Raw genomic sequence first — 22,040 nt, forward strand, 5'->3', positions numbered from 1 at the left:
AGCATGCCACTTATTTTCGATGTTCCCTACAACAATCGTTATATGATTACATTTCCATAGAGGATGCAGACAATTCTATTTTAGTTGTGTTTTCCGAGTGTTTCTAAATCTTTTATGATGCTAGTCAAATAGACGGCATCGAGAGAGAGAGAGAGATGGTGCACCGGCACAAGTCCCACACTACCTGGGCTCCTCACAACAAGGAAGTACTTGGTGGCTGTCATGCCTAGGTCTCTAGAGGCTATGCTTTAAGGGAGTAATGAAACCACTTTCGGCAAAGTTGATGACAAAAGTGTTTCTCCGTTCGAGTAATAGGACGGCTCCGGCAGCCCGTGATGCTGGCTCGAAAAGAAAGAGAGAGAGAGAGAGAGAGAGAGAGAGAGATGGTAGTCTTAGATGTGAATGTACCGTCGAGGTTCTAGATTTTTGGAGAAGTTGAGGACATGGACACTTGTAACGAAAGGGAGAAGTGAGGGACGTGGATCGATCAGAGAGCAACACGTATGCAGACAAAGGGGTCGGCGCTCTCTCTCTCTCTCTCTCTCTCCACACACACACACAGGCTACTTGAAGCGACACACACACACACACACACACAGCGGGGTTGCTCGCTCTCTCTCTCTCTCTCTCTCTCTCTCTCTCACACGCACGCGTGCGCGCGCGCTACTTGAAGCGACTGCATTCTCGCCCTCCATCGCCAAGAAGCCGCCCTTCTTCATCATCTTCTTCGTTGTGTGCAGAGGCGTTGATTCTGAATGGCCATAGCCGTGGGAGCCTCTGCGCTCGCTTGCGGGGTGGCGGCGGCGGCCGCCGCCCTCTACAGAAACCGGCCGAGAGACCCCATCTTTGAGGTTCTCTCTATCGAGCTCAAAGGCTTCAACCTCCGCTTCTCCACCAGCTCCCCTCTCCTCATGGCCGTCGTTGACGCCCAGCTCCTCCTCTCCATCAAGGTCGTCAACCCCAACGTCGCCCCCATCGAGTACACCAGCACCACCATGGACATCTTCTACCTCGGCGACCTCCTCGGCCAAGCCACTGTAAGCTCTATTAACCCTCTACTAATCATTTGTAAGCTCTATTCACCCTCTACTAATCATTTTTAAGCTCAATTCTCCCTCTACTAATCATTGGTTTAGTGCACTAACCTACTTCAATGGTATAACTTGGTATTGAATTTAGATTATGCATTCTTGCCTCTTTTTTAGTATATCATGCCTTCACACAATCCTTACATCTCTCTCTCTCTCTCTCTCTCTCTCTCTCTCTCTCTCTTTTTGATATAAGAAAGGATATAGCCTCCTAAATCATGGGTTTTCAATACTAGCCTTGAGTTACTCTAATCAGCTTATTGCAATCAAGCTTATGCATGATTGCTATAAGCCTAGCCAAGTTAATTCGAGTTTTGCCATGTTGCCATGGATCTTCAATCAGCATTAATAATGCTGGCTTGAGTTTATACTTAGACTAATTGTAAGTACAGTCTTTATTTCATAATCACTCTATGCATTGCTGTGGAGTGTTATCTAAATAATGTGGATTTGATCAGTTAATTACAAACCTAGGGGATTATGCTTTTGTCACAACATTTTGAGTAATCAAGGGTATAGTCAAGCTAATAATTTATTGGATTCTTTTTCTTTCTTTCTTAAGTTTATACTTAGACTAATTGTAAGGTACTCTTTTTTTCACAATCACTCTATGCTTTGCTGTGGAGTGTCATCTAAATAATGTGGATTTGATAAGGTAACTACAAACCTAGAGGATTATGCTTTTGTCACAACATTTTGAGTAATCAAGGGTAGAGTCAAGCTAATAATTTATTGGATTCTTTTTCTTTCTTTCTTTTGGGCTTTAAATTTGTAGGTGGAGGCAGGCAGCCAAGGGGCCAATAGTGAGGAAGTCATTCAAGTCCCTGCCAAGCTAGATGGCCTTGAGATGACAAAAAACTTAAAGGATCTTATTTCGGATGTGATGAAGAGAGAAATGTGCATGACTTCCATAGTAACAATCAAAGGCCATGCAAGGTTGTGGATATGGACTCACAATTTTGAGGTAGATCTCTCACACTCATAATGTTCCTTAATTCATAAATAACTCTATAATATTTTCCATGAAGCCTCTAGACATGACATGTAATTTATTACCCTAATATAAGATTTTACAGCATCCAAAACGGACACTAATATGTTAAAAGGAGCCTTTATGTGTAGTAAAAGAGTGTGTAGCAAACTAGCCTAATATGTTGAAGAAGAGGCCTATGTTCTCAAGCTCTTAAAGTTCATTTGAGAGGGCCATATTGTGATACATTTCTTCTTTGATTATTGTAGGTCCATGTAGAAAGCAATATCAAAGTGGATCCCATTTACTTGGATGTCATTGAACAAGACAACAAGGCGCATATGGAGCTGGCACCAATTGTTTAATAGTGCACTTTCAATTCTTAGTTTTTAACACTATAGTTCATATTCTCAAATATATGCAAATATGTACAAAATGTTGAAGGAAAGAACTCAATTCTTTTGAATGGGTGATATTGTGTTGGTCTATGTATTTTTTTACAATTTTTAATGGTAGAAGGCTTTGACTCCAAGAAGTTCCTATGAGTGATTTATTTGCATCTAATGTTAGTTGGACAAATTGGTGTGTAAATAAATATTGAAACCTTAGTCTGTCTTGATTCATGTGCCACTAATTGGCCGTAGTGACAATAATTATGCGGTAGACACCTTGCAATGCATGGTAGGTGTGAAATCGGACTAGTGTGAAATCTCTCAACAATAATTACACGCTTGCAATGCATGGTAGGTGTGAAACCGGACTAGTGTGAGATCTCTTAGCTTCTTTTTGTAAACCAGTCCTGCTGCCCAGAGCGATATGGTTTTCTTCTACGCCGATTCATATGCTCACTATGCCTTGCTTTGGAAAACATTTATGCAATGTCCATGGTTGATTAATGCTTTAATGTGGTGCTTTTAATAATCGACCATCACGAGAGGACAATACTCGTGGTTGCTCCTCTCACATGATTGGAGTTCAGAGGACCTCATGGGCAAAATGCATTATGTTGTAGATATGTGGAAAGAAACTTGCTCGGATGTAACAGGGTTTACATTCCATCACAATGCTCTTATTGATTATCATGCTCATTTGGATCATTGGTATATTTTACATGTTGATCATGCCTATATTCATGGATGTAGTATGTCGGTTGACTATTCCCTAGGACTCTCTGATCATGCTCCTTTATGGTTGGTTCTTTATTTGCATGGTCCCATTGATGACATACAGTTGTCTACCAAACGACTTTGTATGGTAAATAATAGTTATCTCACTCACCCCTATTTCAAGAAATGGTGTGTGCTATTGTGGATACCCTATAGAAGTTGAAATGTATAAGGACATAGACATTGCTTGGTGCAATGCAAATACAAGGAGTAATAACAGATTATGGAAAATGGTACTTAGGGGAAGAAAAACAACGAATCGCTGGGCTGAAAAATCAACTTCAAGTTCTTGAAGAGCTTAGCAATATTGGTTTGTTATCATCCCATGAAGAAATGCAGATGAATTATGCCCGGCATGAGCTGGACAAAAATGATCAACACAAAATCTGCAAAAAATGGCAAATTTGATCACAACAAAAACCCCTGCTTGTTGACAAGGGTTGTTCCTCCAAAATATTTCTTCAAACATTTGCATTCAACATGGCAAAGGCAATGCATTTCATGAGTTCAAATGTAAATTGGTGAATGGATGGAAAATCTTATGCAATTAGAACAAGAATACATTGTGTATTTTCAGCATTCTTTTGCTTCACCCGCTCTCCATGGACAGCTACTGTTTCTAATGCTCGTCTTGAGATCCTCTCAAATATGGTGTCAATAGGAAGCAAGAAACCTTGAATTTCTTTTTCAGCTATAGAGCTTGGTGGTGCTATTAAATCTTTTGGCCGATGGAAATCACCAAAATGGGATGGTTTGACTATTGAGAATTCTTTCTTCAATTTTGGGAAATACTTGAGCATCCCCTATTGCTTATGATCAATCAATCATGGTTGCAAGGAATTGTGTCATGGCAAGAAGGGCTCGTCAATCTAGTGCCCAAAAAACAGCCATGTCAAAATTTATCTGGCTAGTGTCCCATTACTTTAATGCCAGTAATCTATAAAATTATCACAAAAATGCTCACTGACAGACTCAAAAAGATTTCAAATAGAGGCCTCCATCCTACCAGTATGGCTTTGTTCCCAAACGACTGATAATATCTATAAGGCCTATGTGGGGATAGTACATGCAAAATATACAAAGTAGGATCTTTTATTAGTGCAAATTGATGTAGAAACGGTATTTGATACAATTCAATGGGATTACATTGCTACCGTCATGAGTGACAAAGCTTGGGTTTGGGCAAAAGTTGTCCAATGTTATCTATTGGCTTTATGAAGATAGTATGGCATCCTACATGTTGGGTAAAGGATTGTCCTCTGGAAAAATGAGAAAATCTGTTAAACATGGATGCCCATTATCATATTGCCACTCATCCTTTGCTACTCTACATGGACAAACTCACTAATATTGGGCATTTATATGGATTGCAATTCTCGAATGGATGTGCTTTGGTTGCTCAAGCTTATGCTGATGACTCTTTTTTCTTCCCTAAGAATACACCAAATGATCTTAAAGTACTTATGTAAGCTCTTGAGCTCTTTGGAGAGGCGGTAGACAGGCCTATTCATACAAAAAATCAAAATTAGTGCCTTTGAAGGAGATGGATTGGCATAGAATTTTATAGCTGGGATAGATTATTCCACCCACTGACATCGTTCGACACCTCGGATATCCTCTAGGCTGGAATATGTCTCATCGAACTACTACTAACTGGGTCATGCTGAGGCTCCAAGCCAAATTGGATTACTAGCACTCATCTACTTGGCCTCGTCATGTACAACTCAGAATTTTGCAATCCATTCTTATAGCTTACAGTCAATTCTTCTTGCCACTTTTAATGTGGTCAAAACAACAGATTCTAAGCTTTATGTCAAAGATCATGGAGGTTTTGTGGCAAACAAAACATCATCAGAAAGCATTGTGCCTTCTCAAATTCTAAAGAATCTGCTCACCCAAGTTGTATAGTGGCCTCAATGTTCTTGATATTCATTATCATATGTTAGCGCGCAAACTAAAAACTTTTTTGGCTCAACAGTAGCCCTGGACTCTCATGATTGCTGCAATATTAACAACCTATCAAACTTTCTCCTTTACTAGGATATATTATTTGGACATATCCAAGGAAAGATTCTTGGTTGTCCATACACAAGCCGATTAATTGTTGATTGGAAAGTAGTATTGCAATATTTGCATTCGTCTCGAGTGAAGACCTCCTCAAACAAAAAAATCATTTAGGCGGGAAAACATACATTGGAGCCATGCTTTTACTACTCCATTGGCGATTACCTCTCCAAGATCAACTTACTTTTTGTCTATCAAAGGCATGTGCACTGGGCAAGATGTCATATCCCCTAAGGGACATGTTCTATCTTTCCCGCATGCTCAGTGAAGATGGGGTTTGGGTATGCATTACAAGCCTACATGGCAGAAAATCCAAACACAACTACAGATGTCGTATTGGACCCCAACTCAAATAGCCTAGAAGATTGGATATTCCATAGAGAGAAGACTATTGTTTCTGTGAAATTTCCTTTTTCACAGATCACAGCAGTAAGGATCAACCGATTAATTATACCACCACCATGGTTTTAGGAGCATGGAAATATGCTATGGAATAAGAACAAGTCAGCGATATGGTGGAAATATGCTATGGAATATGAATAAGTCATCGATATGGCAGAAAAATACTTTACAGAGGCTATAGAAAAGTAAGCTACCTCTCAAACATAGATTCTTCTTTTGGCGATGCATTGCAAGAGTAGTTCCTATTGGTAGCATTTTGACCAAAAAAAAAGATTGCTTCTGCTCATTGTCCAAGATGTTCTTGCTTGAATGAGACCATTAATCACTCTGCGTGTGTGCGTGTGCGTGCGTGCATGCGTGTGTGTGTGTGTGTGTGTGTGTGTGTGTGTGTGTGTGTGTGTGTGTGTGTGTGAGAGAGAGAGAGAGAGAGAGCATGCTTTGTAATCAAGATAAGTATCTTTATCAGGGTGTAGGGATGGGCTTTTGTGTGTGCGTGCATGAGAGAGACAGAGAGAGAGAGAGAGAGAGAGAGAGATGTTCATTGAGGTCAAATACAAAGAGTAGCAAAAATGTCTTTTGAGACCCAAACGATGACGAGTTTGTTAACCATTTCTCCTCATAAAAGTTCAGGTGTGAACTAGTCTACCAACAACAGGTATTTTTTACCATGGCTAGACATGGTTTTTTTTCCCAATGTGAACACACTTATTGTGTGTTGGTCTTTTAGACCTAGACTTTATAGTACTTTGTACTTGCACATTTCATTATTATCAAAGTACACATTTTCCAACACTCTCACTCTCTAACGCTTATCTCTATTCGAGTTGTGTGTGCCTGTGTGTCTATGTGCAGAGCTTTTCCTACTCCATCCAACATTAGTATCAAAGCTGGTTAAGCTAGTCAGCCCCTGTTGCCCGTACAGCTCTACGCTGCCCTGCAGGCCATACAATCACTACAGATTTGTGCTACCCTATAATAGTGTCTGTACAGGTTTGCATTGCCCTGTAGCTATGTTGTTGCCCCATATAGTCACTCGCTACCATACATGTAGATTCTATTGTCATGTCTAGTACATTGTGCGATGGTTTGCACGAGGTGGATATGTATGACATGATACAAGAGTCTCATGATGCTATGGTTGTCTCTACCCATATAGTTCTATGTGACACTGAGTTGTGGCAATCTCAGGTTAATCACCTTAATTTCCCATCTCTTATGCGACTGCAAAATCATAACATGGTTCATGAGTTGCCTCCTTTGCAACTCCCTGTTAAGCATGTATGGGAGGGTTGTTTACTTCGGAAGAAGCATCCATATTCTTTTCCCAAGGATGGCATTGTGTGAGCTACTTGATCATTGCAGCTTGGGCATAGTGATGTTTGTGGCTTGATGTAGGCTTCATCTCTTGGGGGTACATCTATATTTTATCACTTTCATTGGTTCACTTTGGTGTATGGCTTGAAAGCCAAATCATGTGTGTTTGCATCCATCCATGCTTTTTTTACCCTTGGCTGAAAATGGCTATGGCCATAAGCTTGTTGCTTTGCATACAAATCGAGGGGGGAAATATTTATCAAATGAGTTCACAACTTTTATGGCATCTCATCAATGTACTACACCTTATACTCCTCAACAAAATGGTGTTGTTGAGAGATGTAATTGTACTCTTATGGAGATGAGATGTATGCTTAAAGCAAGGATTTGCCAAGTAGATTTTGGCTTGAGGCAATCATGTTTGCCAACTATGTGCTGAACCACTGTCCCATTAAAGCTTCGAAGTCTATGACAACTTATGAGGCTTAGAATGGCAGAATCCCAGTGATTACTCATATGCGAGTCTTTGGTTGTCAGGATTATGTGCATATACCAGCCCAACAAAGACATAAACTTAATGCAAAGGCCATCAAATGTATCTTTACAGGGCTACAGTAGTGAAAGCAAACGGTATCGACTTTATGTGCCTGGTACTACAGGCAAAATCATTGTCTCACAGTGTTATCTTTGATGAATTTGCATCTCAATTTGCTTTCATGTCAAAAACAATCATCAATTGCACCAGAAGATGTCTTTGATACATTGTTGCCTTTATTTAGTTCAAATGCTAATGATGTAGAGCAGCCTACTCTTATGCATAATCATACTCGTGCCATCATTCATCTTCAAATTTTTTTGACACTGCTTGTTGCCACCGCATGTAATGAGGAACCTATTTCTCATGTTAATGCTTTGAAGGATGAGCATTGGGTTGCAACCATGCACTCGGAATTGGACTCCATTGAAAAGAACAATACTTGGGAGTTATGTGACTTGCCTGCTAGCAAGGGTTCTATTGGCACTAAGTGGGTGTATCAGTTTAAACATAAGTCTCATGGTTCTATTGATCATTGTAAGTCTCGTTCGGCCACCAAAGGTTATGCTCATTGTGAGGGCATTGACTATGAGGAAACTTTTTCTCCTACTTCGCATATGACTATCATCTGTACTGTTGTTTCTTTGGCTACAGACAAGGGTTGGCATGTGCATCAGTTGGATATTAAGATTGCTTTTCTTAATGGCAATTTGCAGGAGGAAGTGTATTTATCGCAGCCTCCTAACTTTGTTCAGAAAGGGGAAGAAAAGAAAGTATGCAGGTTACCTAAAGCACTTTATGGCCTTAAACAAGCTCCTCGTGCTTGGTACCAGAAAAGTCATATGTACTTAACTACTAATGGGTTCCGAAATAGTCCAACTAAGAGTACTCTCTACGTTTGTAGAGAAAGGGACAATTTGCTGATCCTTATTCTTTATGTGGATGACATGCTCATTAATGGTCCTGATGAGGACAAACTTTCAGCTTTCAAAGCTAAATTGCAACATGCTTTTGACGGGCATTTAATTACTATTTGGGCATTCAACTTATTTCTGTTAAGGGGGGTATCCTGCTATATCAACAGAGATACATTGAGCAACTCCTTTGAGTGTTTCCAAATAACAACTTGTAAAACTTACAGATTGTAAACCTATTTCTACTCCTATGAAACCAAGTTTAAAACTTTCACTTGAGGATGCTAGTGAGCCATTTGATGCCGCCACTTATCAGCACGTTATGGGGTGCCTTATTTATCTATACACTACCAGTCTGGACGTTTAGTTTACTATTTCATAGTTGAGCACATTCATGCATAGCCCTAGCACTCAACATTGGCAAGCATTTAAGCATGTCTTTCGCTACCTTAAAGGCACCATTGACTTTGTGTTGTCTTATGGCAGCTCGTCTACATTGTGCTTGATTGCTTTTACAAACAATGACTGTGCACGATGCTATGACACGCGAGCGTCTACTAGTGGAAATTGTTTTCTTCTTAGCGGTTCATGCATTTCATGGCTCAGCTACAATCTTCTAGCTGTGAAGCCAAATACAAGGCAGTCTTTATAGCTAATGTGGAATGTGTTTGGCTACGACGTCTATTAGCCTATCTTGGTATGAGACATCCATCTTCTACTAGAGTCAGAGTGCTTTTGCCATTGTACTCAAAATCCCGTATTTCATGCTAACACAAGCATATCGAGGTACATTACCATTATGTCAAGGAAAGGCTCCATGCTGGAGAGATTGACTTGACTTATGTGCCTACACAGGCCATAAGTCAGAGACAAGTTTGAAGCTTTTCACAAAGTTCTAAACGTAAAGCTGCTTCCAAGGTAGTTTGCTACGCCTTGTTCACGTTCACATCATTCCCATTAGGGGGGCTTGTTAGCCATTTCTCCTCATAGAAGTTCAGGTGTAAATTTTGAGATCATCTTTAGTGATTTTTCCCTCATCTCAATTTTGTGTGTGCCTAGTATAGCAAACATGGTGGGTGTCCTTCTAAACCTCTTCCTATTGGCCTTCTTCATTACGAGGTATAGATGTGTTCTTTTCTCAAACATCAAGCATATACTATCAACAATAAGTTTGTTGCTCCTTAGCTTTTGGCCACTAAAAACATATATTTTCTTATTATTGTTTCGTCTATAGTGCTCCTTTGGCATGCCCCCTTGTGCACGGTTACTCCTAGGATTAAATTTAAAAAAGAATTTGCTGACAACCAAATTATTTTCTATAGCCTTGTGGCAACAAATATACATATGCTTAGGGCTTAAGAAAGCTAAAAAGTCTGCGAAGTACTTGGTTGTGGGGTGGAAATCCTAAGCCTGATATCGTGCAACGACACACTTGAGGGCATGAAGATCCTCTTTGGTGTTTAAGAACAAATGCTCACATCCCCGTAGTTCTTTTACGAGAATTTGCTACTCAACCCCCCTTTTTAACCCACCCCTTGTTGTAGTTGCATTCAGGAGCATATGCCTCACTTTGTACAGCTCTCACTCATTGAATTCTGTCACATGCTTATCTATTGAATTCTGTCTAAATTCCTCTCCTTAATTAATCATTTGCCTTATATGTGCTCTCTCAAAGAGACGACAATATTCACGCGGTAGAGATTTGTCTCCTCTAGAGAAGAAGTACCCTTTCATTTTAATACCCTCCTCGTCACTTCCCATAGAGTTGTGAGGCAAGCAATGTAATACACTGTGATGAAAAACTTTAGACCTAAATGATCCTTGGCTTCCTATATCTCAGTCTTATCACTTTAGAATTGGCATTGATAACATGTCCCCACAAGACAAGCTCCATGCCTTCTCCAAGGGACTTATCCCACTCTACATGCCATGTCCAGAAGTTTAACTCGATTGATCTTGCTGGTACCAACCACCATGAAGGACATATTTCATTTACTATAAATGACAACTATAGCACCTCTTCATAACCTCCGAATCCCTCAGGTGGAAAGCCATGTCATGGCACCATTTTCAGATACTAATTGACCGTATTGCTTAATTTTCTTGGTCAAGCTTTATATGTCAAAAAGGATTACCAAAGACATTTTTCCCCGAATATAAGTGACAGCTTTTCACTTGTACATTTGCTGAGGAGAATTTCATCCAGAGATTTATGGGACAAAAGCCCATTCTATAGTACAATCAAGCTTCAGAGTTTCTTGACACCAGAGCTCCGTAATTTAATGAGAACCAAAGCTTGCAGTCGTATAAGACCATCCTAATATGTTAATCCAATATCCAATATGTTCTAGAGATAATAATTTTTCTGAATTCTCCACAGTAATCCTTGCTCAGACATGAGATAGATTCTTCACAAAAATGATCAATTTAAGGCAGAGAAATCACCGTATTATATTATAATGGACCTTGCTTGCCCTCCGCAAGATTGTGCAGAGCTTGCTGCTCATCTCAGCTAGTGAAACTGGTTTGAGTACAACTCCATCCATGCCAACCATCAAGCAACGGTCCTGGGTACTTTTGTCCGTGTCAGCAGTGAGGGCAACGACTAACGGCCGTCTTTCAGGATGAATGTTCTTCTGAATGCGAACAGCCACCTCATAGCCATCCATCTCAGGCATCCAAAGGTCAAGCAACAAAAGCTTGTACATGCTACCAGGTTGAGCAAGAGTAGCCAGGCACTGACGCCCCGACTCTACGACTGTGGCCTGGCATCCTAGTTTCTCAAGAAGCTGTTTCGTTACAGTGCGATTGATTAGATTGTCATCTGTTACTAGCACTTTAAGCCCCTTCAAATCTTCCTTGTACACAGATTCCTCTCGAGGTACACCCACTGACAGTGAAGGCAGCTGGAGGCGTACCACATAGGTGACCACAGAACCCAACCCAAGCCCACCACTTTCAACCCAGATGTGGCCATTCATAAGCTGCATGATATGTGACAAAAAGGATTTCAGCAGTTTCACCCCAAAAAAAAAAAAAAAAAAAAAAAGATTTTACTGTACTGAAGAAAGGAGATATCCACATGGAGGAGTAAGGTTTACCTGCACAGTTTTCTCGCATATCGCCAACTGAAGCCCAGCACCACCATGGTGGTCAGAGGCCACATTCTCAGCCTGCACAAACTTGTGAAAAAGCTTTGAGATGTCATTCTCTGCAACACCCATGCCTGTGTCCCTCACTTCTGTGCGTAAAAACACATACCCATCGCAAAAAGAAGGCCGCCACATTGGCTTCCGTGGATCCCACCTGAACCCTTCTTTTGTATCAATGCAAACTGCCACTGCCACACTTCCCTGATTGGTGGACTTGATAGCATTTCCAATCAGATTCAAAGTCACCTGGAGAAGGCGCTTTTCATCACCAATGACATGCAGGGGCATCTCAGTTGACAGCTCTAAAGAAAATTTGAGACCCTTACTTCTCGCCATCGGGATGGCAAAATTAGCAACTTCTCTAAAGACTGTGGGCAGCTCAAAGAGCCTGAGATCAAGCACCAGGCTACCATCCTCGAGCCTAGAATAGTCCAGCATATCATTGATAATAGTAGATAACAGCCCACTGCTCTTTGCAACTGTCTCAACAACAGCCCGCTGCTCAGGGCTTAAATTAGACTCCTGTAGCAAAGATGACAATGCTCTAATGGAGTGCAAGGGTGTCCGCATCTCATGATTCATCACGACCAAGAACTCATTCCTGGCTAGGACAGCTGTCTCTGCATCTTGTCTTACCAGCTGCAAAGCCTTGTTTTGGTCCACTAGTTGGTCCTGAATTCTGTGGGACTCCTCTAAAATAGCTGCATGAGAAAGAGCAACTGCCACTTGGTCGGCAACAGTCTCAACAATCTCCAGTTCATTTGGCCCCCATTCTCGACCAGTTCCTTTGGGCAGGCCCAACACCATTATTGCATACGTTGTATCCAGCCTCTGTGGTGTACCACCTTTGAAATTAGAACACCGTAGCAGTGGAAGCCTGACTGCTACCATTGACCCCAGCACAGCAGCAGCATGGCTGCTTGCTACTCCAAGGACAGAATCTGCAGGAACAACTACTGCTTTGGTTGAGCTTTGCACGGTTTTCACCAGCTCATCACCTGCAGGTACCAGCACAGGCACCTGTAACGCCCGCCGCTTGAGCTCATGAGTGAGCTCCATTGCAGTTCTTTGGGAGTCCGGCGTCCATATTGAGCAATTCTCGAGGTGAAGTATTTTTCCTAGCTCTTCAAGCATGATTGCAAGAATGGTGTGTCTATCTATTGATCGGCGAATCTCCTGCGTAAGCATGCGAACATGCCTCCCTGCCTCCTCTTGTCTTTTAATCATATCTACTTCCCGGTTAAGCTCCTCAGCCTTGTTTCTTAGGAACAGCTCTCTGACTTTCACGTGTAGTAACACAGGAATAATATGAACAAGAGAGATCGCAGTAGCGCATGATACAAGAGCTGTAAGTACTTTCAAAATAGTCTGAGTCAGCATGATATTGAAAGAATGTGGACCATAGGTCCACATGGCCACAAAGTGTGTCAGACCACACAGCACTATGAAAGCTCCAAACTGAGCTACCACCCACCAAAATGGAAACACCTCTGTGCAGCTGATAAAATATAGGAGCTCAAGAGGAATGGAGAAATAAGCCAATGCAATCAAGAAGTCGCTTACAAGCTGGAAGCGCATCATGCTTTCCAGGTTCCATCCATCCTCGTCACAATTGCAAGAGCTAAATCTATACGGAGGAACAGGCACACCAACCACTGACAATGCTATTGAAAGAAAAAAGACCAGAAACAACACATTTCTGGATATACTAGTCATCGACATGGCCACAAATGCCTCAAGAAAAATCACCACACCTGGTCACCTGTAGAAGTCCATGTATTAACCTTAGTTATAAAGCAGCAGTTTTACTAAGAAAATAGGAAACATTTGTAGAGAGGAAGAAGATCTTATCAGATCAATATTGGATACATACAAACATTAAGATCATAGAATGTGAGAATGGTAGTCAAAAGCACTTCAGGATCCAAATCAAGACTTTACATGAGCGAGCCGCTTTGGCCTCGTGCCTCTGTTACATGCATCATCCTCATTAAATGAAATCATGCATGTGTCATGCGGCTATTAATTAGGGTCAGGCCACTAGTTATGGTTGGGGTTTTGTACAGAATCAGCCCATGTTGTGAGCTCTGTTCTAAAAAGGGGCAAAAGAGGCTACTCATGATACAGTCAACACAAATGCAAGTTAATGCACTACCACAAATTGACGCAAAGTTAGCTGACTAGGGTTGGCTGACTTAGTGTATAATTAGGAACCCTCTCTCCCTATTCTTTACATCTTCTACAAGCGGGACTTAGACATTTGACCATACCTGGAAGCAGGCACCTGACCAAGGCCTAATAAGTGTTCGGGATGACACAACACAAATGAGGGCGGGACAGGCACGATATTGAAGGGTGTGGGACGCACACGATTCTGATTACCTACACCAGCGAACAAGGGCTCAAAAATGCCTGGTGATGCCGTGTCTTAGAGCATTGCACTTGAGTTGGTGTAGTATGTAAACGGCATCCAACTGCGGGAGCGCGTGACACCCCTCTCCCCATTCGTCACATCTTCTACGAACCTTTGGGGGAGCAACCGAGAGAGAAAGAGATATATATATATATATTAAGCGTCTACTAAAGACCCAATGGGCCTATGAGACCAAAGTGATACAATAATGTCCATGGCATATCTCATCATGGAATGGAAAATAAAACAAAAAGAAAACATAAACATAGCTATCTCACTGGTTTAATTGGGTACCGCATTGACATTATCTAGCTGATTAGAGGCAGTTTTGGACAGACTAAGCATGCATAAACAAGCCTAGCCAAGCCAAGGGGGTAAGGATTGGGCACCTTTTAAGCTCAGTAAACATGTTAAATAACTTTTATAAAAGTAAAAGGCTGGCCGATTGAAGCAATTATGAGCTTATAAATAGCAAGGCTGCTGACTGGAGCAGTAATGAGCCTATAAATAGCAAGGCTAGGGCTAGATCTTAGTAATCAATCACAGGTCAACAGAACAAAGCTTGAATCAACAGTTGGCAAGTTCTATCCCTATTGGTTAGAGTCAGTAGCATGCTTAAGTAGTTAATGCACAGCATAGTTGTCACGGTACGAAAATACGATACCGTACGGTACGATACCGTACGGGAATATTCGGTACGATATGAAATTTTGGGATACGGTACGATAAAATACGGTTTTTTAAATTAAAGAACACCTACAAACATAGACATTTTCAATTTGGAAGGGTAGAGTCTAGAGAAGTTGTTTCAAACCAAAATATCATTAAAAACAACTAAACAAGTTTGAAGTGACAAACAAAAGTACATAAGTATAGAGGTGCGATGCGATCATGCGCGCTAGGCGCGAGTACAAAAAGAGAGGCTAGAGCCAAGGCCCAAGGAGAGACTAGACAAAGGCATCACTATCAGAGCTCTCGCCGAAATCATCCACGCCCCGCACAAAGTATGTGCCAAGAGGGCAAGAGACAAGTATATTGATGATGCCTCTCTTCTTCCGGTCACTCCATCCGTCGGAGAGGATGCTACACCCATACTTGGACCATGCCGCCCGCACCGGATTGAGAGATCTATCGATTCTTTCCCTCTCGTCCACAAGCCTCTTCGTGCGCATGTCATGATAGGAGACGCCGGTCCATCCTTCACATGGGCCCACATTTGCAATGGCTTTCACCATTGACTTCCATTGATCTACCTTGAGCACATGGAATGAGAGATTGCACTCAATAATGGTGCGTGCAATCTCTATATCCGCTAGCCGTTGCCGTTCTCGGAGATGTGATAGAGAAGAAGAGAACCCCCCGGTGGCTTGGGCTAGAGTGGCTTGCCTCATGGGAGACTCAAGCCTTTGTCTCTTTGAGGAGGCGGAGGCGGAGGTGGCACCGATGGAGGTGGCACCGATGGAGGCGGCGGGGGAGGATGTATCACAAGGCGGGGAAATGACCTCATCATCCGCCCTTGAGCTTCTACCACTATCATAGTGAGCACCCAATCCACCCTTGATCTTGTTGAAGATCTCATCGGATATAGCAAGGGGGACTTCCTTGCATGGCGCAACTTGCCCCCCCACCTTTCCAACATGTTGGAGAAGCCTAGTAACTCCACTTGTGTATTGTTTGCCACAATACTTACAAGTCCACCTATATGACTTGGACTTTCCATCGGCTTTCTCTACATGGATAGCATGCACATTGAAGGCTTCATTCTTCTCCCTTGTCATTGTAATAGAGAGAGAGAAGTTAGAAGATTCAAGAGATGGATAGGCTTGAGAGAGAGAGAGAGAGAGAGAGAGAGAGAGGCTTGAGAAAATGAGAGTGAGGCTTGAGTCTTGACTCTTGAGAGAGAGAAAGCCTAAAGGCTTGAGAGAGAGAGAGAGGCTTGAGAGAGGGCCTATGGGGGAGAGAGTGGCTTGAAAGTTGAGAGTTGAGAGAGAGAGAGAGAGAGAGGGGGGGGCTTGATGGTCACTTGAGCAAGACTCAAGAGAGGGGGGGGCTTGATGGCTTGAGTAATGAGCATTGAGAGGCTAGAGCTTTGAGAGAGGCTTAGGGGGTGGGCATTTTATAAGGGCCAAGGCCATGTAGCATGGGCCATGGCCAATGGGCACATGGGCCACAAAGCATGTGCCATGCCCAAAACGGCCAGCAAACGGCTACAAAACAGCCACGAAAACGCGCAGTCGGCGGCGGCGCAACGGACAGAAACGGCCACGAAAATGCGCAGTCGGCGGCGGCGCAACGGCTAAAAACGGGCAAATCTGGCATATCGTACCGTACGATATCGTACGGTATCGTACCGTACGAATCGTACGTACGAATCAATTCGTACGCGTACGAGAAACAACCCTGATGCACAGAATTCAAGAGTCCGAATCTAGTCCTGATTTGAACAATCATTGTAATATTCATTCATGTAGTTAATATACAAAAGATTAGGTCCTCTTTGCACATTAATTGAAGCACACAATCAACATGCTTCCGCTTAGCATGTTACGTTGGTATCAAAGCTTAGGTCTATCGTGTAGGCCAAGGCTAATGCCTCACACATCCACGAGGTACAATGGGGGATAGTGGTGTCTATTTGGGAGATATGTCGTGCATATAGCTTAGGTCTCCTAAAACCTTTCTTCAACCAGAATTCCATGGAAGTGGTTCTTAAGGGTAGATAGGTACGTGGCAATCTCGTTGTTGTTGTGCAATGAGCTTGCCATCTAGACATAGACTCTTTAGGTTGAGAACTACTACCAGCCATGCAAGCAGTTGCTTAGATTCCCAGCCATAGGTCGATAGGGAAAATCTAGGTCTAGGTAGTGAAAGAACGCGGAACAACAGAGCACCACGTGCAGAACGGGAGCAGACACCACGCGTAGAGCGAAAGGCAAACAACTGGCGGTCCCCCCCCCCCCAACTTGTGAGACCACCGTAAAGGTGGGGGATGAGGGGAGACCAATGGGCATTTAGCCCTATATAGAGGCGTCAAGTTGACCCCAACCCACAGTGTTGCAGGGAAGAGTGGTTAGGGTTAGGGTTTTGGAAGACACACCAACAGGAAGCGTGTGAGAGGAACACGTTTGCTCATATGATGATAATAATAAAAAGGAGTACAATAGCCACATATAAAGATGTGACCTAAAGTGTGTTCACATGGTCTGGCCATAAACTGTGCCAGGTGGACCAAACCACTTATAAAGCACTATAAGTGAAACAAAGCTAAACTGGGGGAAAAAACCTCCACTAATTGAAGTAAAAAGTGCCCCAGTAACCTAGTGATGATCACTAGCACTTCCCTGGGTGCATACAAAGCATAAAACCTAACAAACCCCCCTGGAGTGATATGTGATCACTGTACATCATCCACCAAAAGGAAACAAATTCAAAGCAGTGCGGAATGCTTCGAATTTCGGACCTGGTAGTGCCTTGGTGAAGATGTCTGCCACATTCTAATCTGTAGGACACTAAATCAGACTGATATCACCTGCCTGGAGTCTCTCCCGAACAAAGTGATAGTGAATCTCAATGTGTTTCGTGCGAGCATGAAACACAGGATTCCTGGCCACGACAATGGCACTCTGACTATCATAATAGATAGGTATAGGCTCCTCCACTGAAATATCCATATCAGTCATAAGACGACGCAACCATGCACACTCAACGGTAGTAGTGTAGGCTGCTCTGTACTTTGCCTCACAAGACGAAGTGGCCACTGTGGTCTGTTTCTTGCTTAGCCAAGAAATACATGAAGAGCCAAGAAAGAAACAATTTCCACTAGTGGAATGTCTGGTATCAAAATCACCAACCCAATCTGAATCGCTATAAGCATATAGCTGCATGTCACCCCCCTCAGTATAAAGCAATCCAAGAGACAAGGTACCCTGCAAATACCGAAATACACGCTTCACAGCTTGCCAATGTGACAATCGCGGGCTGTGCATGAATCTGCTCAACTGAGATACGGCATACTGAATATCTGGCCGTGTAGTACACAAGTAAATAAGGCACCCAACAGCCTGAGCATATATAGTGGCATCAAATAAAATACTGTCATCTTGTAGTGACAGTTTCATCCCAGGCTCCATAGGAGTGCTGATAGGCTTGCAATCCTGAAATTTGAACTTCTCCATAAGTTTAGCAACATACCGAGATTGCAACAACCCAATGCCTCTGTTATCTTGCACAAACTGTATGCCCAAATAGTAGTGTACGAGCCCCAAATCAGACATGGCAAATGTCTGTTGCAGTATCTCTTTAAAAGCTGCAATTTTGTCATCATTTGATCCCATGAGCAAAAGATCATCTACATAAAGACTGATGACCAGCAGATCTTTCTCTTCTTTCTTTACATACAAAGTGGCTTCTGATGGACTGTTCAAAGCCTTGAGTGAGCAGGAAAGCATCTATCTTTGCATACCAAGCTCGTGGAGCCTGTTTCAAACCATACAAGGCCTTTTTCAGCCTGCATACTTTCCCTTCATGACCATGTTCTGCAAAACCTATGGACTGATGTACATAAACTTCCTCCTCGAGGTCCCCATGTAGGAAAGCAGTCTTGATGTCCAACTGATGAACAACCCAACCACGATGTGCAGCCAATGCAATGACACTTCTAAGTGTCGACATACGGGATGTAGGAGCAAAATTGCAAATGTCTCCTCATAATCAATGCCCTTTTTCTGTGCATAGCCCTTCGCAACTAGACGGGCTTTGTACTTGTCAATGGATCCATCTGCATGTCTTTTCAACTTATAGACCAACTAAGTACCAATGGCTTTCTTGCATTTGGGCACATCAATCACACATCAATCAAATCCCATGTTTGATTCTTTTTAATAGAATCAAGTTCATCCTGCATGGCTTTGTTCCAATGCACATTGTCTCGTGCATCCACAAAAGAATCAGGCTCATCATCATCCTGTGAACTAGCTACCATAACCATATTTAAATCCATGATGTGTGCATGCTCATTGGTCCGTGTCTCCCTACGAGTACGGCCAGCAAGAGAAGCATCTAGATGGCTGTCCTATAATGTCCTCAAATACCATCTAGGTATACATCTGACCTGTGGAGCCTGTTGCCCCATATTTGGCTCAACTTCTGGCTCAATCTCCTGCTGAATTTCTGCACCATCTTCATGATTAGCTGGCTGCCCTGCACCCTCATGGGTTGGATCACCAACTGTGGAATGAAACTCCATAGGTAGTAGGCCTTCAAACACATCATTTTCAGCCTGATTTGCATCATAACTAGCCATGGATAATTCTGATTTTTCATCAAAAATCACATCCCGACTAGTGAATATCTTCTTGGACAGTGGGTCATATAACTGGTAGCCCTTGCTCTCACGGCTGTACCCAACAAAAATACATTTTGTGGCTTTATCATCCAACTTCCTCCTCAACTCTTTGGGTATGTGTGCATATGCAAGACACCCAAAAGTACGAAAGTGTGATACCGAAGGCTTGCGGCCATGCCAAGCCTCAAAAGGAGTAATGGAAACCAATGCCTTTGTGGGACATCGATTCAAAATATGACAAGCACACATAACAGCTTCCACCCAAAAGACATGTGGTAGCTTCTTTGCCTTTAACATACATCTGGCCATCTCCATGAGTGACCGATTCTTCCTTTCTGCAACCCCATTTTGCTGTGGAGTAAGCAGTAGTATACTGATGCTTGATACCTCTACTCTCAAGAAAGGAATTCAACATGTGTGACACATATTCCCCCCCTCGGTCAGAACGGAGGGTCTTAACCTTGCATACTGACTCTGTTTCAGCAAGTGCTACAAAGGCCAAAAATGCATCATATACCTGTGATTTCCGTGTCAACGGATAGACCCAGCATATACGAGAGAAGTCATCAATAAATGTAGCAAAATAGAAGCAACCTCCTAATGACTTCGTCTGCATGGGACCACAAAGATCACTATATATAAGCTGCAACTTTGCAGTTGGTCGTAGAGCCTGATCACGTGGAAAGGAAAACTGATGCATTTTTCCCAAAATACATCCTTCACATATGTGATCTGGAGGCTTCTCCATAAGAGGTAGGTCTGTCAACATGTTATGTCTGAAGACAATGTAGGGTTAGGGTTAGGGTTTACACAGGTTCAAGCAAGCGTGGAAAACCAAGAGAGAGGAGTGAACACGACTTCCAGTATGCTTCAATGATGAAAAGTGAAGTACAATAGCCACATGATAGTGACCCTAAAAGATAAGTGTTCACATGTCCGGCCATAAATGTGCCGGGTGGACCAAAACACTTATAAACTGCATATAAGTGAAACTGAGCTAAACTGGGAGAAAAAACCTCCACTAACTGAAGTAAAAAGTGCCCCAGTAATCTACTGATGATCACTAGCACTCCTCTGGGTGCATACACAGCATAAAACCCAACAAACCCCCCTGGAGGGATACGTGATCACTGTACATCATCCACCAAAAGGAAACAAATTCAAAGCACTGCGGAATGCTTCAAATTTCGGACGTGGTAATGCCTTGGTGAAGATGTCTGCCACATTCTGATCTGTAGGACAGTAGATCAGACTCATATCTCCTGCCTGGAGTCTCTCCCGAACAAAATGATAGTGAATCTCAATGTGTTTCGTGCGAGCATGAAACACAGGATTCCTGGCCACAGCAATGGCACTCTGACTATCAGTATAGATAGGTGTAGGCTCCTCCACTGAAATATCCATATCAGTCATGAGACGACGCAGCCAAACACACTCAACAGTAGTAGTGTAGGCTGCTCTGTACTCTGCCTCACAAGACGAAGTGGCCACTGTGGTCTGTTTCTTGCTTAGCCAAGAAATGCATGAAGAGCCAAGGAAGAAACAATTCCCACTAGTGGAATGTCTGGTATCAAAATCACCAGCCCAATCTGAATCACTGTAAGCATGTAACTGCATGTCACCCCCCTCAGGATAAAGCAATCCAAGAGACAAGGTACCCTGCAAATAACGGAATACACGCTTCACAGCTTGCCAATGTGACAACCGTGGGCTGTGCATGAATCTGCTCAACTGAGAGACTGCATACTGAATATATGGCCTTGTATTACACAAGTAAATGAGGCACCCAACAGCCTGAGCATATGTAGTGGCATCAAAGAAAACACTGTCATCTTGTAGTGACAGTTTCATCCCAGGCTCCATAGGAGTACTAATAGGCTTGCAATCCTGAAATTTAAACTTCTCCAGAAGTTTAGCAACATAACGTGATTGCAACAACCCAATGTCTCTGTTATCCTGCACAAACTGTATGCCCAAATAGTAATGTACAAGGCCCAAGTCAGACATGTCAAATGTCTGTTGCAGTATCTCCTTAAAAGCTGCAATTTTGTCATCATTTGATCCCATGAGCAAGAGATCATCCACATAAAGACTGATGACCAGCAGATCTGTCTCTTCTTTCTTTACATACAGAGTGGCCTCTGAAGGACTGTTCACAAATCCCTGAGTGAGTAGAAAAGCATCTATTTTTGCATACCAAGCTCGTGGAGCTTGTTTCAAACCATACAAGGCCTTTTTCAGCCTGCATACTTTCCCCTCATGACCATGTTCTGCAAATCCCATGGGCTGAAATACATAAACTTCCTCCTCGAGGTCCCCATGTAGGAATGCAGTCTTTATGTCCAACTAGTGAACAACCCAACCACGATGTGCAGCCAATGCAATGACACACCTAAGTGTCGACATACGGGATGTAGGAGCAAATGTCTCCTCATAATCAATGCCCTTCTTCTGTGCATAGCCCTTTGCAACTAGACGGGCTTTGTACCTGTCAATGGATCCATCTGCATGTCTTTTCAACTTATAGACCCATTTAGTACCAATGGCTTTCTTGCCTTTGGACAGATCAACCAAATCCCATGTTTGATTCTTTTTAATAGAATCAATCTCATCCTGCATGGCTTTGTTCCAATGCACATTATCTCGTGCATCCACAAATGAATCAGGCGCATCATCAT

General features: G+C 42.6%; 2 protein-coding genes across 3 annotated transcripts in view; one reads left to right on the top strand and one right to left on the bottom strand.

Moving 5' to 3' along the window:
- The first annotated feature begins 602 nt into the window (after positions 1-602).
- On the top strand, positions 603-2,524 carry LOC147608445 (uncharacterized). Its single transcript, XM_086789084.1, has 3 exons — positions 603-1,037; positions 1,864-2,052; positions 2,328-2,524. The coding sequence occupies exons 1-3, from the start codon at positions 756-758 to the stop codon at positions 2,421-2,423; spliced, it is 567 nt and encodes a 188-aa protein (XP_086645210.1). The 5' UTR covers positions 603-755; the 3' UTR covers positions 2,424-2,524.
- Positions 2,525-10,584: 8,060 nt separating this feature from the next.
- The window catches only part of LOC147608446 (ethylene receptor-like), a 43,085-nt gene continuing 31,629 nt past the window's right edge, over positions 10,585-22,040 (bottom strand). For both annotated transcript variants that reach the window (XM_086789382.1, XM_086789383.1), the window contains exons 3-4: positions 11,555-13,367; positions 10,585-11,437 (exon numbers count right to left, since the gene is read on the bottom strand). In XM_086789382.1, coding sequence (XP_086645508.1) covers positions 10,895-11,437; positions 11,555-13,327 — 2,316 coding nt within the window. In that variant the 5' untranslated portion in view covers positions 13,328-13,367 and the 3' untranslated portion in view covers positions 10,585-10,894. The remainder of the gene's footprint in view (positions 11,438-11,554; positions 13,368-22,040) is intronic.

This window comes from Cibotium barometz, chromosome 53, assembly GCF_041138505.1.
Source record: "Cibotium barometz isolate CiBa-2024 chromosome 53, ASM4113850v1, whole genome shotgun sequence".
Lineage (NCBI taxonomy): Eukaryota > Viridiplantae > Streptophyta > Polypodiopsida > Cyatheales > Cibotiaceae > Cibotium > Cibotium barometz.